At 32.2% G+C, this 25,016-nt stretch overlaps 2 protein-coding genes across 3 annotated transcripts in view; both read left to right on the forward strand.

Moving 5' to 3' along the window:
* Nucleotides 1–8,217, forward strand: part of LOC134711163 (hypoxia-inducible factor 1-alpha-like) — an 82,451-nt gene extending 74,234 nt beyond the window's left edge. For both annotated transcript variants that reach the window (XM_063571609.1, XM_063571610.1), the window contains one exon: nucleotides 262–8,217. In XM_063571609.1, coding sequence (XP_063427679.1) covers nucleotides 262–2,266 — 2,005 coding nt within the window. In that variant the 3' untranslated portion in view covers nucleotides 2,267–8,217. The remainder of the gene's footprint in view (nucleotides 1–261) is intronic.
* A 13,733-nt stretch (nucleotides 8,218–21,950) lies between these two features.
* LOC134710610 (E3 ubiquitin/ISG15 ligase TRIM25-like) lies at nucleotides 21,951–23,630 on the forward strand. The gene has a single exon (XM_063570993.1). It carries the CDS (start codon nucleotides 21,951–21,953, stop codon nucleotides 23,628–23,630), a length of 1,680 nt encoding a protein of 559 aa, XP_063427063.1.
* The last annotated feature ends 1,386 nt before the right edge of the window (nucleotides 23,631–25,016 follow it).

Consider the following 25,016-nt stretch of genomic DNA (forward strand, 5'->3'; position numbering starts at 1 on the left):
CCAAAGAAAATTCAAAACCATTAAGTGGAAAGTCTCTTTTCAAATGGCAAAATCAAAGGATAAAACACATCAAATGAATGGACAACAACTTTCATATTCCTGACTTGGTACAGGCATTTTCAAATGTAAAAAATGGTTGATTGAAACTGGTTTTATAGATTATATTGAATTTTTTAATGTTTTGAATTCAGGGCCTCAAACAAATTTCTGTACTTTCTTTAACTTCATGTTTTTGCTCAAATGATTCATTCTATTTTTCAGTGAAGAAGAGGGTGTTCGAGTATTAATGGAGGAGGACAAAGAATGTCTAAGCTGTACAGGAGTAATGGAAATATCCAGTAAACCTGTCAAGGTCAAAGATTCTTCAAAGGGAGATAATCCCGATCACCATAGTGACAATGGATACCATAGTAGTTATAGCCCTTATTCTAGTATCAATCCGAGTCCATTGTCAGAAAGTTCAATGAGTCATAAACAATTTGAATCTGATGATTGTGGCGGAGGCGATACTAACGATGACTTTCCCATGAGTGTTGTTCAAGAATGTGCTAGTTCGTTAGACCCAGATGGCGCTGACGATGAAGAAATGATAAAATTCATTGAAAGTTTGGATAGTGAAAGTGACATGGCCAAAAATATTCAACAGTTAGCTGATAATGTTCAGTGGAATAGGGGACATTCTTCACAGATGGCTTCCTCAAAAAAGAGATCTCTTCAAAGAATTAAATCCTGTCCACAAGTTTTGTCTCTACTTCCGATAAACGATAGTGACGTAGACGATCAACCGATTCAATTCACCTGTAGACCATCAGGCACTGCGTTCTTTCAAGACCCGGCAAATCAATTCGAGAGCGGCAATAATCTTGGCAATAACTTTGAAATTCCAAAACCAGGACTTTTAAACATTCAAATTGGCTCATTTAATGATGGCAATCTTGGAGGCTCGTCAACTTTAACTGAAGCATTACCAAAAGAGATCTCAGACTTTTGCATGCAATATGCCGAATCAATGGCCGACATTCAGTCACAGGATGTCATGATGCAGTACGGACATGACAGTTTATTTCCAGACTTGGAGGGTCTACACGATCATTCTGGTCGGATCGGTGGTCAATCAATGAATGGTAGTGGCATTGTGTCACCTGGTAGTCAGCATTCCTATGGAAGTCCACAACCACTTCAAAATAATACACAAACAGTAATACCTAATTCACAAACTGTCATACCGAATTCACAAACAGTGATTCAGAATTCACAAACAGTTATTCCTAATTCACAAATAGTGATGATGAATGGACAAACAGTGATGCCCAGTACTCAAATCGTAATATCTAATACACAGACAGTAATGCCGAATACCCAATCAGTTCTGATCTCTCAATCTATGCTTCAGAATCCAAATTCAGTACTAAATACACAGTCAGTTTTACTGAACTCGCAACCAGTGTTGTCAAATACATCACAACCAATATTCCCAACTAGTCCACAATATTTTGCTCGTAATTCAGACACTCCAAACTCATATCTTTCAGGCTCTAGTGTTATGAGCCCGCCTCAGAGCTATTCAAATCTAAACAGCCCGATGTCAGTTGAATCAAACATTTCTAGCCCTCAGGGTGATTTTTCAAACATACAAAGTCCAAATCCCCAAGCACATGCTTGTACAATTGGCCTTAATAACTTGACAATGAATTCAGTCCGATCCCCATCGCATAATTACATGCCCCATGTGAATCCATCTCAAAATCAACAGAATTTCGTGGGTCATAGAATGAATGGCAATATGGATAGAAATATGATGGCGAAAATAAACAGTGGAAATAATATGTCTCAAGTAAATATTGGGAATCACATAGTGAACAATCATGTGAAAACAAATGGCCATTCTTTGCTTCATAATGGTGCCAGTCAACAGGTGTTGTCTAGAATGGCGCCACCTGCAAATCAACAGAATTATCAGCAAAATAAAGCACAAAATAATACTATTCAGATGGCTAGTGGCAGAAGTAGTAGTACTTGTGTTGCTCCAAATTTTACTGCTAATAATCCGTCAAAGGGTTTACGTAACGTTAAGTCAATGTCTGAACTTGAAAAAATGCTTCGAGGTTATTCTCCACCATTTTTACAGGACAAACAATCTGGTTCCCCAGATTCCAGTTGTACACTCCTACAGCAGATGTTAACTGGAAAGTTATCCGGGGAAAAATACATTGCAATGGAAAAACAAAGACAATTAAACGGTGTGATTAGAACTTCCCATAAATGAAGTGAAATAATGAAAACCTTTGTAAATACACATATCATATAGATATATTTATATACACATTATATTCATATACATGAAATGTTTATCATACGTACGTATACCCATATAAAACCATTCCATTTTGTGAAATTATTTTTATTAATTTGTTCATATTTTTTCTATATTGTTTGATAAGCTTCAGGGAATTATAATATGGTTATCTGGTCAAATTCTGATGTATGTATAAGAAATTTTACCGACCTTTATAAGACCCTTATGGGTAGTCAAGATCGTCAAAAAAACATTGTCATAGGACTTTTCATAGATAAGAATTTTTATTTAAGAAAATATCTGCAATAGTAAAAATATAATTTTCTCTAACTTTATTTCCAAGGGCAGATAATAAAATACTCCCTTTGGTCTGAAGATCCAAAGGGTGTCATACCTGACAACTGTCACTATTTGCGGGGATTTCCCCCATGGAAGCTCTCAAATGGAAAAGAGCATATTTGTGAACAATTTTAAACAAAACAGTAGTTTGATAATTGCTATAGGCTTTTTAAAGTATGTAGAAGCCAAAAAACTACATTAAAATACATTTGGAGGTCCCCTTGAAGGTTTTATAGGACTACAAGAGCACTCTTGCACGCAAAAAAAACCCATGGGCATTTTGAAGTTGGAAGGTATGGGGAGTAAATTTAAATTATCTCCCCTGATATCATTTTTAAAAATGAAGTTAGCAGACTTGTTTGTCTACAGCACCTTTGTATTATGTTTAGCAGCGTGGCACATTTCACAAGGGAGAAAACCATATCATCTCATTTAAAAATAAAACCATGAGAAAACAAATTTTATTCTATTTGATTAAAAATGTTTCTGTGGATGCATATGAATACAAAATAACTATTTCTCAGACACACATTATTTGTAAAATGTTAACAGGTATGTAAATGTATCTGTTCTCAGTTTGACTCTTTTTGAATTTTCCAAAGACTTTAAGAATAAAAAATTGTAAGATCTTTTTTCAAATTACACAAAGAGTTTTTATGTATTTAGAAAACATTCAAAATACAGAAATATTGTAAAATGCATGCTTTCATTACTGATATAGTTAGTTATATTTGTTTGTTATTCCTTTTGTTAATTGAATTCTATATGTTGGTTAGATAAAAAAAACAAAAACTTATCAATCAGTGAAATTTAAAGTGAGTTGTCTTTTTATGTTACAAAATCATGGTAAATCTGGTCACAACTGAACCTTGCTATGTAGACTTAGACCAACTGCTCTTTTTACCATAAATCTTACATATAAAATTTCTCATAAGTCATGAAAATATCAGTATAAATTACGAATTTATGATCAATTTAAATCATAAGATTTTTTGTTAAAAAGGTATCAGAGCATACAAATTGTTCAGGAAATTAACCTTTCTAAACTAAATACCTGTGTAATCTGAAAAAAATCTTAAGTGCTGATGGGGTTCAATTTAAATGTGTTTTAGATCCATATTAAATTATCTTTTACCCTATAGAAACATGTGTGTCACACTAACCTCTTGCAAGTAATTTTAGGTGAACACTGTAATGAATTTATTATGCTGTTACAACTAAAAATAGAAATGATATACATTTATATTAGTTGTTATGCCTTTTCATCTAAATTTGAAAGTGAATCATGTTGTTAGAAAATACACAAACCTTGAAAATTTTGATATAAATTTATGTTGTTGATATCATCTGCCAGACAGGCCGTATTTGTTTCCAAAAAATGATTAAATACATGTATACATGTAGCTCTATGTGAATGAAAATTGTGTCTGAACATTTTTCAAACATGTTTGTGCTATCAAAGTGGATAGATATTTATTTGATAAATTTTTTTTGGCACATTTGGGAGCATACTCAGTTGAACATCTATGTTATGCTCATTTTCGCCCTAACTTTCCATGTTTTCTGCAGTTTATGTTCAGGTCTTTATGTTTTCGAAGTATACTGATATTTTTATAAGAGGATAACATCAAAAACAAAATATTTTTAGCTTGAAAATGTGTTTCTTTGAAGAAAAAAAAACATCTGAAAAGGCTATTTGAAATTTCCTGATGTTTTGTCAATGAGGGACACATATTCACTGTTTTTACACATCTATTTAAAACCAAATAACTGCACCTTTAACCAATATTTATCAAATCTATTTCATTATAGATGAATAGCAGACATTTCAAAGGTGTAAAGAACTGAAATTTAGGTAATCAGTCAAAGAACTTCTAAGAAATACTTCTTTGAAATAATTTTTTCATTCAGGAAATTGGCTAAAAATCGTTGTCTGTTTTTTCCGTCTTTTTGTGGTTAAGTGCTGAAATCTTGTCTACGTTTAAAAAATAATCATATTTGTGATACCAATATAATTTACCGGCATATTTCTTACATTTCACCAATCCTTTGAAGTTTTTACATCTCAAAATCATAAAACGGCGAAATTGTGTCCCTGGCGAATATGGGCGCCCCACTCTATATAAATGCAGTTTTGTTTCAAAAAAAAATCACTGCAATTTTTGTTTAAAATATGATACTTTCTTCATAGGAGTTCTGTTTTTTAATGATTTTAAATTTTTTTATGAAAAGGCCTGTTGTAAACTTTGCAGTAATGTCTCATTTCAAATCTGCTGATCCAAATTTATACACAGTACATTGAAAATACAATGCAACTTTAACTATACTATTTCATATTGAATATCATAAAGTTTATGTCTGTATTAAATATAAAGGAAGTAGATTTTATCATGAACTGTCATAATATTAAAAGCATTTTTATGCCAATCAAAAATCTAAGACGACTGCTATTTTAACATAAATTTCAAAAGAACTTTTTGAGTAGTTTGTTTGTTTGTAACATTTTACTGGTCAATGGTATGTCATATAAACACATACTGGTTTGAAACAGACTCCATTCCTCAATGTACAGTACATGCATTATTTTCTGTGAACCTAATATATTTCAATTTATTTTTGTGTAAGAATTATAGCAGAAATTATTTTTTGATTGTACAAAAGAGGGCATAAAATTCACTATTTGGATGCTAAATCTGCATAAGTAGTAAAATTCTTCACAGCCTTGAATATTACTTTAGGTTCATTACATCTGAAGCTCTTTTGTTTCAGCTAAAAGAATGGCATTTTTTCATACTGATATTGATTCAAGTTATGTAATGATCTTGCCTGGAACATGATATATATTTTGATTTGTTTTAACTTTGACTGTGATATTGTTTATGGAAAGTTGTATATATATTTTTAACGTTTTATGCATAGGCTATTTCCAGGACATGTTAGTACTATTTACATTCTATATTTGATATGTTTATCAAGAATCGGTTAATGCTTTTCCTAGAACAAAAGAGAGAATTATTTTTTCAAAGAGCAAACATTTTTCGTAAATTGTTGAAACTATCTTTTCACTGAATTTTCTTTATTTTTATGCCCCATTTATGGACATTATTTTTTCTGGTCTGTGCGTCCCTTTGTTTGTCCGTTCGTCTGACCATTCGTCCGCCCGTTCGTTAGTCCGTCTGTCCCGCTTCAGGTTAAAGTTTTTGTCGAGTAGTTTTTGATGAAGTTAACCCAATCAACTTGAAACTTAGTAAACATCTTCCCTATGATATGATCTTTCCAATTTTAATGCCAAATTAGAGATTTTCATCCATTTTCATGGAACACTGAACATAGAAAATGATAGTGTGAGTGGGGCATCTGTGTACTATGGACACATTCTTGTTGACCTCTATTTTTTAGAGGACACATTAGGGAATGAACATTTTGGTGAAAAATCATCAAAGGATGTTCTTCCCCTGTTGTACTATTCTTGTAAAAATTTGTTAATTCAGGTCAATTTATTATGGGGTTTACTGATGTGTTTACAGAGGGTAAAGAATCACTGTTATTACTTTACTTTATCAACTTTTAAGGGGACATAATTCTATCCGTCAGAATAATCATATAAATGGTATATAGAGGTTTTCCTCCATTTGGATATTTCAGTTTTATGATACAACTTTTTTAGTTATTAAGTTGAACATCTGCTGTCTTGCCCTGTCACGTTTTTTTTCTGATTTTCAATTATTATGCAGTTTTTTTTCTCGCTTTATTTATTCAAAGTTGATCATTATTTTTTATCAGTTAGATTGTATCTCACGATAAAGCAGCTCTCTAAATTTGGTTTATATCAATTGTCTTAATTTCAAGGTGTGATCACATTTTGGAATTGACATTCTTTAAGTATAGTTAAACATTGAAATATACTATATAAGTATACAAATCTGCCCACTTTTTGTCATTTTAGTTCACATATATATATATACATTCATGTGAGCAATAGTCACTTTATGATGACTTCTTTGTCCTAAAATAATCTACTTTTATAATAGGAAATCTCAGTTGTGAAATTGAAAGAATTCATTAATATAATAAAGAAGAGAAATCTTGTCTATTTGTAAAACATAATCATACATGTACATATGAAACTTAATGCTTACATGTAATGTTGGCAACATTGAGTTATTCATCGCATAATTTTAAATCATATTTCTGATTTAACTTTTCTCTTTCACAGCAGTAGAGAAAGTAATCACAGTTGAGTTTCCTCTTTGCATGTTTTCTATATGACACCCTGTCTTGTGTAATCATTGGAATTTTCACATGGGAGCTATTTTTCTTATCATGAAATCATGTAAAATATTTTCTCTTTACAAAAAAAGTTTTGTTAGTATTTGAAGGGTAAACTTTTTTCCCTTATACATTTATTGAACCTAGCCAAAAAAAAAATATGCATTAAAATCGTGAAAATTCCAATATGTGAAAATCATTCATGATAAAGGTATTTATTTGCAATATATTTTTTGCAATAGATGTTCTTTTACCTATACATATGAATGCAAAGCTAAAACGTATGCAATAATTTTAAGGCTCGGTATTGGTAATCAGTTATTTGTCAGTGGATAATAGTAATTTATAACAAACCCTCTGTCTATGACATTGATTTCAATTATTTCGATTTTAGGGGGTAACCATTGCTTTCATGTAATTAAAACACATTTATGGCTTGCTTGATAGTTATCAATTTACAAACAAGTGTTGGAATTTGCAAGCATGATAGATAATACTCCCTTTAAACTATATGACCAGTAGCTATTATAGGTTAAAGGTTTTGAACTTTTTGTGTGCATTTATTTTAGATTTTTAAGAAGGGACAAAAATGGGAGATGAATTATTGCGGTTTTCTCCAAAATCTTCATACAGTTATATGTATCCGAATTGGACTTCATAACATTGCAAAACTCACTCAGTCACATTATTTCGATTACAAAAAAGCTCTTTGGTTGGGTTGTTGTCTCTTTCATGCCTTCCCCATTTCCATCAATTTTTATCTTAAAGTCATATAAGGATTTATGAATTAACAGTATAAGTGTTCTTAGAATTCAAAAACATATATTATTTTTACCCTAAGAGTGCATGTGCATGGCAATGATTTACCTTATTAAAATTTCTATTGCTTCTGATCATGCTGACAAGCTGCTTCTACCAAAACATTTTCATAATTTTGTTTACACATCAAAACCTTCATTTGCATATTATTATCATTAAGTCTCTCATTTTTGACATGTATTGCTGTGCATTTCTGTATGCTGAACATGGTATTTTTTGTTATTTTTGTCATGTTAAGTTATATTCACAATATATGAAAAAAATACCACCAAGATCTGCAAACACTAAACCATTGTAAAAAGATATATCTTCAAGATTTATATGTCATATTTAACTGCATATTTGTTAATAAAGTATAATAATTTTTATGTCAGATCACTAAAGTATTATGTTGACAATATGATACTTCCATGGTGAGAATATTGTATATTTAAAACCACCTTGTTCTGTGTGATAATGAATCATTTAATGATATTAAAAAGATCAAAAGTTAGTTTTGTTTTTTTTAAATAGAGAGGTAAATGCAAAGATCACATCAACCGTACACAAAACACAATATAGAAAAGCAAAAGACTGAGCGACATGAACCACTCTAAAAACTGTAGGTGAAAAGTAAAAGACTTAGCGACATGAACCCCTCCAAAAACTGTTGGTGATCTCAGATTGAGTTAAGATTGCAGACCTTTATTTTGGCTAAAAGATTGATTATTGCTTCCTAAAATCTAGTGGGAAATATTCCATGCATTTTGAAGCCACGAGGAATTAAACAGTTAAAGAATAAATAGAATATGCAAAGTGGGTCAACTGGAATAAAGGGCAGGAAAATTGGACTTCCACTACCATAAAAGGATGTCTAGGAAAAAGCTCGAAATTTGGTCTAGCAGACAGTCCTCATATGTGACTAATAGTGATTTTGGCCGTGCTAAAGGTTAACTGATCATTTTTTAATACACCCTTAATATAAAATGTAGTGTGGAATTTCCACAAGACTTCAGCAAATGATGCAGGGACCCTTACATTTTCAATTGTGTAAACATAAGAAAAAAAATGAATTCGAGAACAATTTTATGGTTACCCAGGCCTTCCTCCTTAAAGACTTATTGCTGGGGTACCCTTACCTACAACAAGAATTGAATATACAGCAAGCCACATATATGAAGTACATATTCTTACCAGACATGAAGATAAACTTAAAGTTGCCGATAACCAATGAAGTATTATGAAACTTATTGTTGGGGTACCCTAACCTACAAAAAGAATTGAATATACAACAAACCACATATAAGAAGTACATATTCTAATCAGACATGACGATATACTTAAAGATGCAGATAACCAATGTAGTACTATGAAACGGTAATAGTTATCAAAGGTACCAGGATTATAATTTAATACGCCAGACGCGCGTTTCGTCTACATAAGACTCATCAGTGACGCTCAGATCAAAATAGTTGTAAAGCCAAACAAGTAAAAAGTTGAAGAGCATTGTTGACCAAAAATTCCTAAAAGTTATGCCAAATACGGCCAAGGTAATCTATTCCTGTGATAAGAAAATCCTTAGTTTTTCGAAAAATTCAAAGTTTGTAACAGGAAGTTTATAAAAAATGACCATATCATTGATATTTATGTCAACACCAAAGTGCTGACTACTGGGCTGGTGATACCCTCGGGGACGAAATGTCCACAAGCATTGGCATCAACCCAGTGGTGTTTATAGTTATCAAAAGTACCAGGGTTATAATTTAATACGCCATACGCGAGTTTCGTCAACATAAGACTCGTCAGTGACGCTCAGATCAAAATAGTTGTAAAGCCAAACAAGTACAAAGCTGAAGAACATTGAGGACCAAAAATTCATAAACGCTGTGCGAAATACGGCCAAGGTACTCTACTCCTGGGAAAAGAAAATCCTTAGTTTTTCGAAAAATTCAAAGTTTTGTAACAGGAAATTTATAAAAATGACCATATCATTGATATTTATGTCAACACCGAAGTGCTGTATACTCGGCTGGTGATACCCTCGGGGACGAAAGGTCCACCAGCAGTGACATCGACCCAGTGTTGTTAATATCTATCAAAGGTACCAGGATTATAATTTAATTTGTAACAGGAAATTTATAAAAATTACCATATCATTGATACTCATGTCAACACCGAAGTGCTGACTACCGGGCTGGTAACTACTCCATTCAGCCATTGAAATTTAAAAGATAAAAACAAGACATTATAAATTTCATGCGTCAAAAGCGTTTTTTCTGGATTTGCCTTTTTCAGGAAGGTAAACGGACAGAAAGTCACAGGACAAAAAGTCACAAATAATATGTTGACAATTGTTTGTATATGTAAGAGAAATATCTTGAAATATTTACTTTTTAATACATATATTCATATTAAAGTTTAGGAAATGTGTCATTTCACTTGAAAAATAAAAAAATTATTTAGTTTTAATCATGCAAAAGAAAGATTTCTTGGCACCATGAAGCCATTTAAGTGCCAAGCCATTTTGACATTTTGTTTTTTTAACAATTATTTAATCATCTTTGATATTTTTTTGATTAATTTTGTTTACAATGTTGGTTTATATACAATAGTTCAAATAAAATACAAAATATTTATGTAGAAATAAGCGTTTTTTATTCAAAGAAAATAATCAGAAAAAATGAATTGTGACTTTTTGTCCTGTGACTTTTTGTCCGTGACTTTTTGTCTGTGACTTTTTGTCCTGTGACTTTCTGTCCTACATTCTTTCAGGAATACTCTGTATTTGAAAGCCAATGATGTTTCACAACCATAACACATAAAGCGTTATGAAAAAAAAAAAAACTCGAAAGCAATAGTAGCCAAATTTACATTACCATTATTTTAGTTATACTTTTCAATCTTTAGACTTCTCAATTGGTAACATTGACGTTTTACGCCGATTATTGAGAATACATTTTTTATTTCGTTGGCAACTTTATTTTTGCACATCAATATGAATACTTCTAAATGTTTGGTTGCACTGAATATTCATGAAATATTTTCCACCGGAAGTTGTAAAGACACAATTTATGTATTTGGGTAAGATAAAAGATAAAAAAAAAAAAAAAGCAGATATGGTATTAATGCAAATAAGACTCTCTACCAGAAACCAAATGACATAGAAAGTACTTTTAAAATTTTTACCCATTTCAATCCGAAAAAGAAGAAGATATCCGTCTTAATAAAATAAAAAGGGAATTACAAGTTAAACAAACCGGTCTTATGCCGGCGTCACACATTGGAGTATAAACCGACGATGGAGGTATGTGGGGCATGTTTGTAACATACGCCTGGCGTAGTTATAGCGCTCCGTGAACTTATAAAATGCAACCCTGACGTACCAAATACGTGTTTCGGCATTTAACGAAACGTGCTCTGGCATTTATATTGGCATATATGTCCGTAATTCTAAAATTAAAATTGAACTAACAAAATATTTAATCATCTTCTATGCCTCGCTTTCTAATATATTAACCCAACTGTATGTGTCATACATGTGCACATGTATGTAATCAATATCTTCAATAGATTTTCAATGGGATGGGGAAAATAATTCCTTGTTAATGTATCCATGGCAACATTCTACTTTTATCTACCATGACATATTGCAAAAAAGGGACATCAAAATATTCCCACAAATTTGGTTTAAACTAGAAATTCAATGCCTTGAGTGATACCTTTTCTGAAATTGTAAACATTTATCTACCAAATGATAAAATAAAAAGTAGATGTCTTACGCTTCATTTTTTCGTACAATTTCATACCAAAGTTCTTGCGAAAAAAAGTTGGGAAGAAACTTTACAATAATTGCTGGACCGATGCCTTGTGTGGATTTTGGAATACGGAGTGTCATACAGACAGTCTTGATATTCCTTTTAACGCACTTTAAAGGCTATTTTTATCCTCAATTTCAAAAAGCGTACATTGTTTTTGACCACGTCCGGCGTACGTCGGTGCTATTCGCTGATGTGTGACGCCGGGATTACTTATAAAGTACACTTTACTTTTTTTTTTATAACGGAACAATTAAACTAAAAAAGACAATGATTGTCACACAAACAAAGTAATATTCATTTCATATATGTTTACAAGCTTTGTATGATATATGATATATCTTCAGGTACAACAATTTCATTTTCACTTTCAAACCATACATACGAATCTTATTGTAGAGAAATAACAAATCGCTGTTTTACGCTTGAAGAATTTGAAAATGAATTAATGAATTTTTTTGGCTTTCGTAATACAGCCTTTTCGCGACTTTATAACTTCATCTTAACGAACAACCCCAGCCATCGGATTTTTTTCTTATTTTTGGTCTTTTTGCATGATACTATGGAAGAATGTTCGATATGATACAACCACGTGTGCTAAGAACACAAAAAAAAAACCCAAACAAACAAACAACCAATTTGATTTTGAAAGACATGAAACGCGTCCAGAATCGTAAACGTTGAAAACATAGAAAATCGTCAAGTGGACATGCTTGCTAGACATTGGATTTGTATGAAAACGAAGTCTTTTTGGCTACGCAAATTATCAAAAAGTATGCAACTGTTTTGTAGAGATAAAGTACAGTTACGGAATAATGTCATTGAGAAACTCCTATCCGATTACTGTACTTATCTATAAAAATTTGCATGAACGTTTGATAATTTACCAAGTTTTAGAATTTGGATTTTCCCATTTCATTGTTAGTTTTCCTTTTCTAAGGATCAAAGGTAAAATTTTAAAGCTGACGATATGTTTAGTTTTATTTACAAAAAGAACTTACTGTTCTAAGTGCCTATTTAAAAATATGCGTGCATTGTATAAGTAGATAATGCCACAGCAGTATACCGCTGTTGGGTCATAAATCGATTGAGACAAAAACAAATCCAGATTACAAACTAACACCGAGGGAGCACATCAACTATAAGAGGAAAACAACGAAACAACAGAAGCACTGAAGTGAGAAAAAAAAAAAAACCCAAAAAAAACAAACGACAATGCAAAAAGTAAAATCACAAAAATATTGAACTCAGAGGAAAATCTAATCGGAAAGTCCATAATCACATGGCAAAATCAAATGACAAAACACATAAAAAACGAATGGACAAGGACTGTCATATTCCTGACTTGGTACACTTGGCAACACACACAGAAACGAACTATAAGATACATTGACTCAAAATATGTTTCTTTCTTTCTGGTAAACATGATATATTTTCAGCCAAATATATCCTACTGTCAAATGTTTCTTTTCCATCATAATTCCGTGTCATTTATTTCAAATGCTAAATTTTTTGATTAAAATAGATCGTACAAAGATACAACATATATATCTGAACAATTTTTGCCCTCTCCTGGAGTGCAAAACTGAAAAGTTTATAATCCCAATTATAAAAAAAAGATTAGAATAAAAACAGACCGTACTATGTTTATGATTTGCTCTTCTTTATAAACAAATAAACAGAACTAAATAAAAGTGTATGATATTGGTTAGTGGTTTTCATTTCACGTATTTTTAAGCTGAATTTGCTTTGTATTTTAAGTTCATTTCTTCGTGCATGTTTTTAAGTAATGTATTTTTCCTTTACGTAATACGTTTTACTGTTTTGAATTTTAGAATAACATAAACGAGTCCAATTTGAATGCATCTGATGCGTATTTCGAACATCCATGCCTCTTTAATGATTCTCGAGGCCAAACTATTTGTATATCCAAAATGTTATACAAATGCCAAAAGAGCGAATCAAACCAAAAAATGTGTGTTTTAATATACTTTTACGAGATTATTATTATTAACATTCATCGAATAATCTTCCCATTTGAGTCAATGTTATATATACTAGTATCTTTTCTTTCTTTAAAAGTAAAAAAAGTAAAAGTGTGTCCGGAGGACCCAATGGCTGTACTACTATTGGTGTCTGTTATTCGACTGACGTCAAATTAGTTAGTATCCGATTTCAATACCTTTTAACCGTGTCCGATTTGATTTACACACATGAGTCACGTGATGTTAGAAATATATATCAAAACAGAACAAATTTAATCAAATTGTTTGAATAGAATTCTATTTAAATTGTGCCATTTTGGTAAATTTTGCCTCTATGAGGAGGATGCATAAAAATGTCATGTGATATAACCTATTTCCGATCTCCCCGCTGAAACAATTGTAACCAGAGACATATATACGTATCTATGTCTCTGTTATTATTTTCACAGAATCTCCTTTTGTTGGCATTTAAAAGGTTTTTTTTTTTTTTTTTTTAAATTATCCTGTATCTGATATTCCTATTTAATACACTTCTTATTAAAATTTTATAATTATAAACTTTTTAATTTAAGTTCCCTATTTTGTGTGGAGTAATTATATGTTTACTTAAACAGTATTTTTTTTAATATAGTTGACATAGTTACACGCTGTAAACACTGTAACTTATACAAATTGACAGTGTTGGTCTTTGATTAATCACATGACGCGGTAGAATGACACTTCGGAATGGTTGTATTCACATGTTATCCTTTGTTGGTAAGTGTATTTCTCATAGCTATTCTATTTCATTTATATATATAGGAAATGTGATCAAACAACGCTATTTTATTAAATGTTTTTGTTTGTTATTTAAATATTACAATATTATAAACCCCCGAAGATTTGTATTCTATTTCCTTATTTTTGATGTCTGATATCTGGTATAGAAGGTACAAATAAAGTCAAACATTCTCTTGTCCTGTGTTTTTCTTTGGGACGAATGTCGCTCTAAATTTAATCTCGCAGTTTTTACACCTGATAGATTAAACCAGTAACAAAACGAAAGGAATTAGTAAAGATCACAGTAGCAGGGGCGGATCCAGTCATTAAAAAAAAGGGGGGGTTCCAACTACACGTCTCCATTCAAATGCATTTATCGTTAAAAAAAAAGGAGGGTTCCCACCCCCGGACCCCCCCCCCCCCCCCTGGATCCGCCAATGGGTAGGTATAGTGTCCGGCTAGGATCGTTGTTTTTCGAGTGATTTGATCGGGCATTTTCAAGTGTGACCACATTTTTTTCGAGTGATTATGATAAAAAAATGTAAACTAACAGACTTCCTTTCTTTCAAGATGTGATATAAAAAGTAAAATCACAAAAATACTGAACTCAGAGGAAAATCAATTTGGAAAGTCCATAATCACATGGCAAAATCAAAAAACGCTTGAGTTTAACATCCCTTACATGTTTAACCCCGCCACATTATTTATGTATGTGCCTGTCCCAAGTCACGAGCCTGTAATTCAGTGGTTGTTGTTTGTTTATGTGTTACATATTTGTTTTTCGTTCATTTTTTTTTTACATAAATGAGGCCGTTAGTTTTCTCGTTTGAATTGTTTTACATTGTCTTATCGAGGCCTTTTATAGCTGACTGTGCGGTAAGGCTTTGCTCATTGTTGAAGGCCGTACGGTGACCTATAGTTGTTAATGTTTGTGTCATTTTGGTCTTTTGTGGATAGTTGTCTCATTGGCAATCATACCACATCTTCTTTTTTTATATACACGGATATACAAGGTGTTTCAGTATTTAAGATAAAAATATCTTTTCAATCCGATATTATTTTTTGTTAAAAAAGTTGAATTTAGCCGTCCAAAAAACAGAATAAAGGCAATTTTATACACATACCAATGCAAATTTCGATGAAAATGCATACATAGAATCCTTATATTCTTAGATATACAGACATTTTACAAAAATTCTTGTTATTGTATTGAAAACGACACTTTGACACTAAATTCATTTTTATGTGTTCGGGTTTTTTCGAGAGCAGTCCGGGCTTTTTTCGAGTGCGTCCGTGTTTAATCAAGTGATTATACAAATTTTTTATGGCTTAAAATGTTAAATGTCAGTGTATTTACATTTAAAAACAATAAAAAAGAGTTCCAGCTATGTACTTTTTAAGGCACAAAACCAAAGCATTCATTAGTTTGATTATGGTGTACAACGATTAAACTTTATAAACAAGTATCGTACATTTTTATATATTGTTGTTTGTCACTTCTTATAAAATACATGTTCATTATATATTCACGATGCCAACAATCTAATGAAAGCATAGACAATTTGGATTGAGACGTACAAATGTACGTACATATAGTGTGTTGAGCTGATGAACTATTCATTTTATTGTTAACTGTCTATATAACTAATTTTATTTTAAAAGGGAATTACATAACTGTCTATATAATTAATTTTATTTTAAAAGGGAATAACATAACTGTCTATATAATTAATTTTATTTTAAAAGGGAATAAAAAGTGGTCGGATTGAGTGTGTATTTTTTTGTTTTTGTTTCTTATGATTTTATTTTGTGGCGGCAGGGAGCAGACCTCTTTCATTAGAATACTTTTATTACATAGCATTTTTCTGATTCTTCTCTGCTGTCCAGATTTCTTACTGCGTTTTTGGTAAACAGCTGCGCCATGAGCGAATACTACGCCCATAGCGATTTCAAAGAATAAAGTTCATTCTCTTATGTTGTGGCTTATTGCGTGAACCCCTGAGGGTTCACGCAATATTTATAAGTTATAAATATGGTCTATGGAGGAATATTCGGAAACTTTCTTTTTCTTCATCGGAACATTTCTTCTTCTTATCTGTATTAGCTTCCTGCAATTAAGAGCACCTCCATACGGGGTATTTGATATATTTAAAACATGGCATTAAAGTACTTTACAGTGATCGCTTACTCACTTATTTGGTTAACATACTATATAGTAAAAAATCATTTCTGTAGATCACCGAAAGGGGAAGTGGTCTAGAACACAGTATTATTTTATTTAGGGGGATCACTATACACGCAAATTTTTATTAGTCTTCACTTCAAGGTTAATCGAGCAAATTTTATTAAATAAGGCTTTTTACAGTTTTTTACTTTACTTCGGGCTCATAAGGATCTTAAATCTGATTTTATTGCTGTGTCCACAATAGACACAGCAATATTATTTTACGTATTTCACCTGTATCGGTTTGGACAATTCCATGGACTATTCCATACACACACCATTATGCTTAAGGGGTTTTCATATGTCATGTCAAGATGATATAGGCTATTTACCGTTGTTTGCCACAAAAAAAATCTGGTAAAGTCACTTTTCTGAAAAACCAATATAAATATAGTTAACATATTTATATATTTAATCTAACTGTGTTCATTGATATATGATGATAAAATATATAGTTGAAAATCTATAGAGAAAAAAAAACGAAATAGCTATCCATACGTATAGTTTTTAAAGAATGATACTGATTCAAAACATGGACACATGTACCTCAGTCTTCCAAAAATTGATAAAATTGATTTAGAAATAATTAATCAGGCATTGCGAACTGGTCAACTAGTATGATACAATAAACATTAATTAATGTTCTTTACGACCGCTCATCAATAGGTGAAACTATCCCACGAGATGGATTGAGATTCAGAAATTAATTGACCTAATATAATATAAAACCATTATTGAAGAGGCATAACTTTTGAATTCTAGATACAACATATTTCATTAATAAAATAGAGTCACCTATGATGTAACGTACATGTACACAGATATGATCATGGTTAATTTAAAAGAAACGGTTATCAATGCAGCAGAATTAATTGATACACAAGAATATCCCTTAAAGATTCCCAACAAAAAGGTTTAACCGCATTTGTTAAATTATTTCTTAGAAACAATGAATTTGGGTTTAATGGACAGTTGTACAAACCAGTTATAAGAGCACCCATTGGTGGTATATTTTCACCGTTATGCACATATCTGTATCAAATTAATGGCAATTTTTTGTATCAAACAACGAAAAACAGACACGATAATAAACCAAAAAAAAAAAAAAAAACAGGCTCCTGATTTTGGACAGTTATGTTAAGTATACATGTATAAGCAGCAAATTGAATGTATTAGCTGGATCCAACCCCATTTCTAATGTGGAACGGTTTGTCGGCATTCACAAAACAAAGTATTAGCAAGTAGCTTTGGTCTTATTGGTAGAAAAAAACATTCCACATTCTATGAAACAATATAATCGTACTTTAACTATTAATCCCGATGCAAATTTTTGCACCTATACTTAGTCAGGAATCTGATGTACAGTAGTTGTCGTCTGTTTATGTAGTTCATACGTGTTTCTCGTTTCTCGTTTTTATATAGATTAGACCGTTAGTTTTCCCATTCGAATGGTTTTATACTAGTAATTTTTGGGGTCCTTTATAGCTTGCTGTTCGGTGTGAGCCAAGGCTCTGTGTTAAACGCCGTACCTTGATCTATAAGGGTTTACTTTTATAAATTGTTACTTGGATGGAGAGTTGTCTCATTGACACTCATACCACATCTTCCTATATTTTTTTAATATGGCATTTTATCTATATCTTGCATGAATAGACATTTCTCGTAACACACTGCACAGAGTGTGATACGAAAATCTGCGTTAATTTTATTTCCTTATCCAGGATCATATTAAGATGATATTACGGCATCTCATTGGCTATTCGTTAGGTCATTATGAGAATGGTATACCGTTTGATATCAACTCTCGTTATTTAATTTCAATAGAATAAACTCGCCGTATTATATTGAAATTAAATAACTAGAGTTGATATCAAGCGATATCCGTTCTCACTTGTTATGAAACCTATAAATAATTTCTCAATGTCATATCAAACATTTATGAAAAACTTAAGGGAGGTTACGTATACATTTATCTATGTAAATCCGTCACCAAAGTTTCGTGAAAACTTCTAAAAGTACTTTAAAAATATAGTCTGAAACTGTAAAATCACCCCTTTTTAGCTCATCTAACCAAAAAGGGTCAAGTGAGATTTTCCCATCACTTGCTATACGTCTCTGTCCGTCTTCATCGTCCGTTTACTTTTAAAAAAAAAATGATGTCCTCTGAATCTTCTAGACCAAGTTCATCATAGATAGAGAAAACTGTAAACAGCAATAATGTCACAGGCACTTGTCTCAGAAAAAAAATATTACAATTGACATACTTTGGTAGGATTGCTACGGATGATTCCGACAACAAATGTAGGCATGTTATACACCATTGTAAAGATAAATCAATTTAGATTTACGATATAACAAGTTTTAGCGGGGTTGACAGCCTATAAAGCGGCATATAACGGAACTTCGTCACCACCTGACATCTTTCTAAAATGCAAGTTAAGTACCCAGTGTTATAATAAGGTATATAGGAAAAAAATTTCTGGGACAAGTGCCTGTGAATAATGTTCAGTAAAGTAAGAATTACAAGCAAGTCACCATCACCAAAATAGAGAATTTGGTCATGAATTCTATTCTGGTCTTCAATGTTGTAGATTGTCCTTTGTTTTACATGCACTGCAGCACATAGACCAAGGTGAGCGACACAGGCTCTTTAGAGCCTCTAGATATAGGAAGATGTGGTGTGAGTGCCAATGAGACAACTCTCCATCCAAATAACAATTTAAAAATTAAACCATTATAGGTTAAAGTACGGCCTTCAACACGGAGCCTTGGCTCACACCGAACAACAAGCTATAAAGGGCCCCAAAATTACTAGTGTAAAACCATTCAAACGGGAAAACCAACGGTCTAATCTATATAAACAAAACGAGAAACGAGAAACACGAATATATTACATAAACAAACGACAACTACTGTACATCAGATTCCTGACTTAGGACAGGTGCAAACATTTGCAGCGGGATTAAACGTTTTAATGGGCCCAAACCTTCTCCCTTTTTCTGAAACAATAGCATAACATCACAACATATAAAAACATACGATAAAATATCAATTGGCAGACTTAACTCAATCAAAAAACGTATGATTACACAATGAACGAATAAATTTGATCTGCGATATCTGAATACAAATGCACAGTTAATTAAATATTAGAGACAAACATTCATGACCAAAAGGCTAACAAAAAATTTAAACACACTCTAGTTTGTGTAAAATCTATAATTTATAAAATCCGAAAGGGTGAATACCTGAATAGATATAAACATTTCTCTGAAGATTCATGTAAATTGGTTACAGCGTTTGTGAGTTATTTTCCGACTTGCTGACGATGGACAGACAACGGTATACCATAATACGTCCCGTATAAAAACTCCGGGGTTCACCACGAAAAATATTATTTACTATGACAAAAAAACAAACATGAAATGAAGTTGAAAAAGATAATGAGTCCCCTGCACTATGTTCTAAAGACCTTTTTATGAAGGATCCAATAATTTCTAATTTAACAATTGAAAATTGTGGGAGAATGTTTTCCGATCAGAATTTAATTGATACAGGTCAATTTTGATCGTAGTAATATGGTTTTGCGATTTGATTGCTGGTATAAACTATAAAAAAGTCATTTTTTCAAGTCAAGAAATACTTTTTTATCACAATTTTCTTGGAAATAACCCGTACCATTTCACAGTTGCTCTCGAAAAAGCCCGGACAATAATAAACACTCATTGTATTTGTTAGATACAAGGAAATTGTGCTTCTTTGTTGATCAAAACATGTAAAGTAATCAAAATAAGTTGATAGTCATGAAACTATTGTAATTACGAAATAGCAGTTAATTGATATTATTGCATGTTTTTCCACTCGAAAAAGCCCGAACTACACTCGAAAAAAACTCCGGAACGAATGACTCGAAAAACCACGATCCTAGCCGGACACTATACCTACCGTGAATATAAACCGGAATAAACACCTTTCAAATCTGCAATTACAGAACAGGGAAGGACAATTTGTTATGTTTCCCCCCACATAAGTATATCTATACTACTTAAGGAAAAGAACGACTCTGAAACCGTACAAAGTCGGAAAAATTTGTGATATGACGTATAAATAAAAAAATGAAAAAATGAAATCACAAAATACTGAACATTGAGGAAAATTTAAAACGGAAAGTCCCTATTCAATGGCAAAATTAAGAAATATATTTGTTTTCATTTAACCATGGTTTGGGCAATTATATTCGATTATTTTACCTGAGCGTTAGGTAAAAATGTCAAAAATAGGGGTACAGCAGTCAACATTGTGTTATAATCTTAATCACTATAAAACAAAAAATATATATAAAAGAAGCGCAAAAGGGATATATTAGTAGACAAAGCACATAAGCAAAAATGAAAGATACGAATAGAAACAGTTGTACAATAACACAATGACGGAATGTATAGGTACAGAGCCACGTCACATGTATTAAAGAAACACAAAAATGCAATAGACAAAGCACATTAGCAAAAAAAGACAAGAACACACATTACTGTAGAACAATTACAGAATGACAGGAAGTACAAGTACAGAATCACGTCAAATAGTTATCAAAGGTACCAGGATTATAATTGATTACGCCAGACGGGCGTTTCATCTACATAAGACTCATCAGTGACGCTCATATCAAAATATGTATAATGCCAAACAAGAACAAAGTTGAAGAGCATTTAGGATCCAAAATTCCAGAAAGTTGTGCCAAATACGGCTAAGGTAACCTGTGCCTAGGATAAGAAGATCCTTAGTTTTTCGAAAAATTCAACGTTTTGTTAACAGGATTTAAAAAAAATATCACAAAAAAAACCCCAACCCCTGACCACACAGTAAAAGTTATATTTATAAAGACAATTAAAAGAATACTATAACACGTTATTAAGATGAAACAATATCAGTACCCATAATCCTATTCAAGACCATCGTGTATTATTTTGAAGTTGATACGGAATAATTGTCAACAAGGTCTTGGTACCTTCCGACGAATTTAATTAGGAAAAAGACAAGACGTTCTTTGACATACCCTTGGTTCATCAACTTTCTACGTAGACATTCGTGGCGTTTTACAAAGTCTGAGTAGAAGTTACGAGCATTTGAATATCGAATAAGTTTGGGAATGCATATCCTATATGCAGGTGAAGTTGGTATATTGCTACTAAGGTGGGAGAAATTTATTATTTCAAATTTGAAATCGTCGCATTTGCCATAGATTATGATACATAGATGACCTTTGTAAATGCAGTGTTTTATACTACCTAAATTTGTCTTTGGAACAATCTTTTTCAGAATTTAGATCTGCATAGATAGTAATGCATGATAAAAAGCTAATTTTGACTGTAATATGGCTATATATGGACGAAATCGTATACATTTATTTAGTAATTTATTGTTTTCAATGTATTGTTTTTTCTTTATGACCAGATTTGTTGAGATATATGGCTTCATTTATACCATGTGGACCATGTGGTCACGAAGGGAACACACAGAATGCAGAGAAATGGTGCACGGATTGCAACGAAGGGTTTTGTAATGTATGTGAAAAGGCACACATGTCTCTGAGAATTACGAGAGACCACAATTTGATCTTAATCGAAGACTACCGTAAAATTGAAAATGTGAATGTTTGTGTTCAGTGCGAGGAGCACGGGTCTAACCTGGAGATGTATTGCAAAAGACATGAAAAGGCTATTTGTATTGCATGTCTTACTAAAAACCATAAAGATTGCTCCGACGCAATAATTCCTCTTGCAGAAGCAGCGAAAAATGTGAAGACATCAACTGCTCTGGCGGACTTGGAACACACAATTAGCGAAACATTAGTAAACATACAAAAATGCCGTAATGATCGCGAGGCTGCAACCGAACGGATCGAAATACAGGAAAAGATTATCAAAAAGCGTATTTTTGATACGAGGGAAACTATAAATAAGCATTTAGATGATCTGGAAAGAAAATTATTAAATGAGTTGACAACAGTACATACTTCTTGTAAATCAAAATATAGGACAATACAGAATCAGCTAAATGGAAAAGAGAAAGAAATTAAACGCCTCCAAGAACAAACCTCTCAACTAAAACGTTTTGCTCCCGACATACAGGTATTTTTGAGAACACATCAGATAAATAAAGAAATACACGACGAGGTTAAGTCTATAACAAGCGCCTTACTTTTCGTCAGCAATTACAACATAGAAATAGAAATACACCAGGGTATTACTTCACTGCTGAAAGATGTTGATTACTTTGCTAGAGTAAAAATCGACAAAAGTACCATCAAATGTCCATTTAAGGATGCAAAAAGTGATCAGGCCCAAATACAAGTACAAACTAGAAGATCTGTTCATAATACAAAGCTACTGCTGCGAAAAAAATTAAGAATTGAGCAAAAAGGAAAGACCATGGATATTACAGGATGTGCAATATTGGCAAATGGTAACTTATTGTTTGCTGTTAAAACATGGAAGAATGTACTTATGGAGTATAATAAAGACGGACTTTTTGTCCGTGATATACCCGTCTCTGGAGAGCCATGGGATCTGACAGTAATAGATACCGACCAAATAGCGGTTTCTTATAACGATCTGAACTACATCGAGGTTATAGATATAAAGAAAATGGCCGTTCGGAATACAATGACATTAAAATACAACTGTCGGGGGATATCATACAGTGATGGAAAAATTTATGTTGTAGTTGATGGTCGAAGAATCGTAGTGTTGGATATGGAAGGAACTAAACTTAATTCAATCAAGTGTGACATGAATGCGTTTCATATCGCGACGATCGATGATAGAATCTACTACACAGCGCCTATTTCAAATACTGTTAAATGTTGTACACCATGTGGAAACAGGATATGGAATTTTAAGGATAAATCACTTACTACACCAGGCGGTATTGCCACTGACAGTGCCAAAAATGTGTTTGTTGTGGGTATAAGATCTAATAACCTTATGATATTGCAAGATGATGGAACTGTCAGCAAACCATTACTTACCAAAGCAGACGGATTAGACAAACCCGCACGTCTATATTACAACACGGAAACGAACATATTACTGGTGTGCAACAAATGCGATGGAACTGTTTTTTTATACAGTGTTATGTTTGATTAAATGCATATTACTGATTTTGAATGCAGTAAGTGTATGTATCTGTAAACTAGAACAATGGTATAGATTCACCTGATATAGAAACAGAAAGATGTGGCATAATTGACAATGAGACTATTCTGCACCAGAGACACAAATGACGTTTGACCAGATGAGTATATTTACTGTAAAAATTAGGATGTGCCATCCGGTTTGTAATACGTTTTCTACATAAACAGTCGAACTTCCGAACCAAATACTTGTATCTATAGAAGAATTTAGTGAAGGTTTTCGGGAATTTGTGGTTAACAAACTATAGATGTCATAAATAGTTTACGTTCAGTTTATGACATTATGCACGTTTGATGGTACCAAAGGAACATCGCCGTCCAAAAAAGGAAAATTTTTCTATAGGGAACGAAAATATCGTCCCTTTTGTCGTAAATTTTTGTGTACAGTTTGCCGTGTAACTTAAATTATTTAAACTAATTAATGACATTTATTGTTGTTTATATTTGATTTAAATAATTTTATTTAGGCTGTATGCTTAGAGAACTTTTGATTATTTAGGGAAAACTGTCATTAAAGTAACGAAAAGTGTTGTTAAATTTATCAATTAAATAGGATTTGGACGGTTTTTCCTGAATTAGGTCACTCACTGGGATCCATTAAAGCACAGGAAAAATCTGATATCAAAGGGACACATTTAGTATATTTACCTGTCAATAAACTGTATTGTCGATGGAAAAAATACAGTCTTATCACTTCATTACAGCTCCAGTGAGTATATAACATATTTGCCTTTTTAAATATATATCCAGATTTTTGTTGAACCAAACATTTAGGCCGGTGACCAAAGTCGGAATTATGAAATTTTAATCGTCAAAAATGGTACACGGCTATATCATATATCATTGGATTCGGAAATATGTGTACTCTCAGATTCTTTTGGTCGTCAAAAGAAAATATGGTGCAGAAATCTTGATTAAAGGTCACATGTCGTTTTCAAGGAAAAACAAAATTGAATATATAACTCCAATTTAAATACCCTTTTTAATAGTAGAATGATTGAAAACTTAAATCTATTTTCTTCCTTATTCAATTTTTCATCAAAAGAGTGGAAATCCATCATTAGATGAGATTTCCGAACACACGTATACGACTTTACAAAAAGGGGGGTAGTTTTCAGTTTTAAATGATGTGTTTTTTTTAAGAACTAGAACAACGTCCGTCAAAACTTAACAAGATTTACAGGAAATTATGAGCAAATATGTATTTATTAATATAACCACCTAGTATACCTCAATGAAAGTGAAAACTTTAGTTTTGGCCATATACGTTGAACTCGGTACATGCAAAACAGACAACAAAAATTATTTCTAAACATACTTATAATTGAGTTTTTACAAT

This window comes from Mytilus trossulus, chromosome 3 (genome assembly GCF_036588685.1).
Source record: "Mytilus trossulus isolate FHL-02 chromosome 3, PNRI_Mtr1.1.1.hap1, whole genome shotgun sequence".
Classification (NCBI taxonomy): Eukaryota; Metazoa; Mollusca; class Bivalvia; order Mytilida; family Mytilidae; genus Mytilus; species Mytilus trossulus.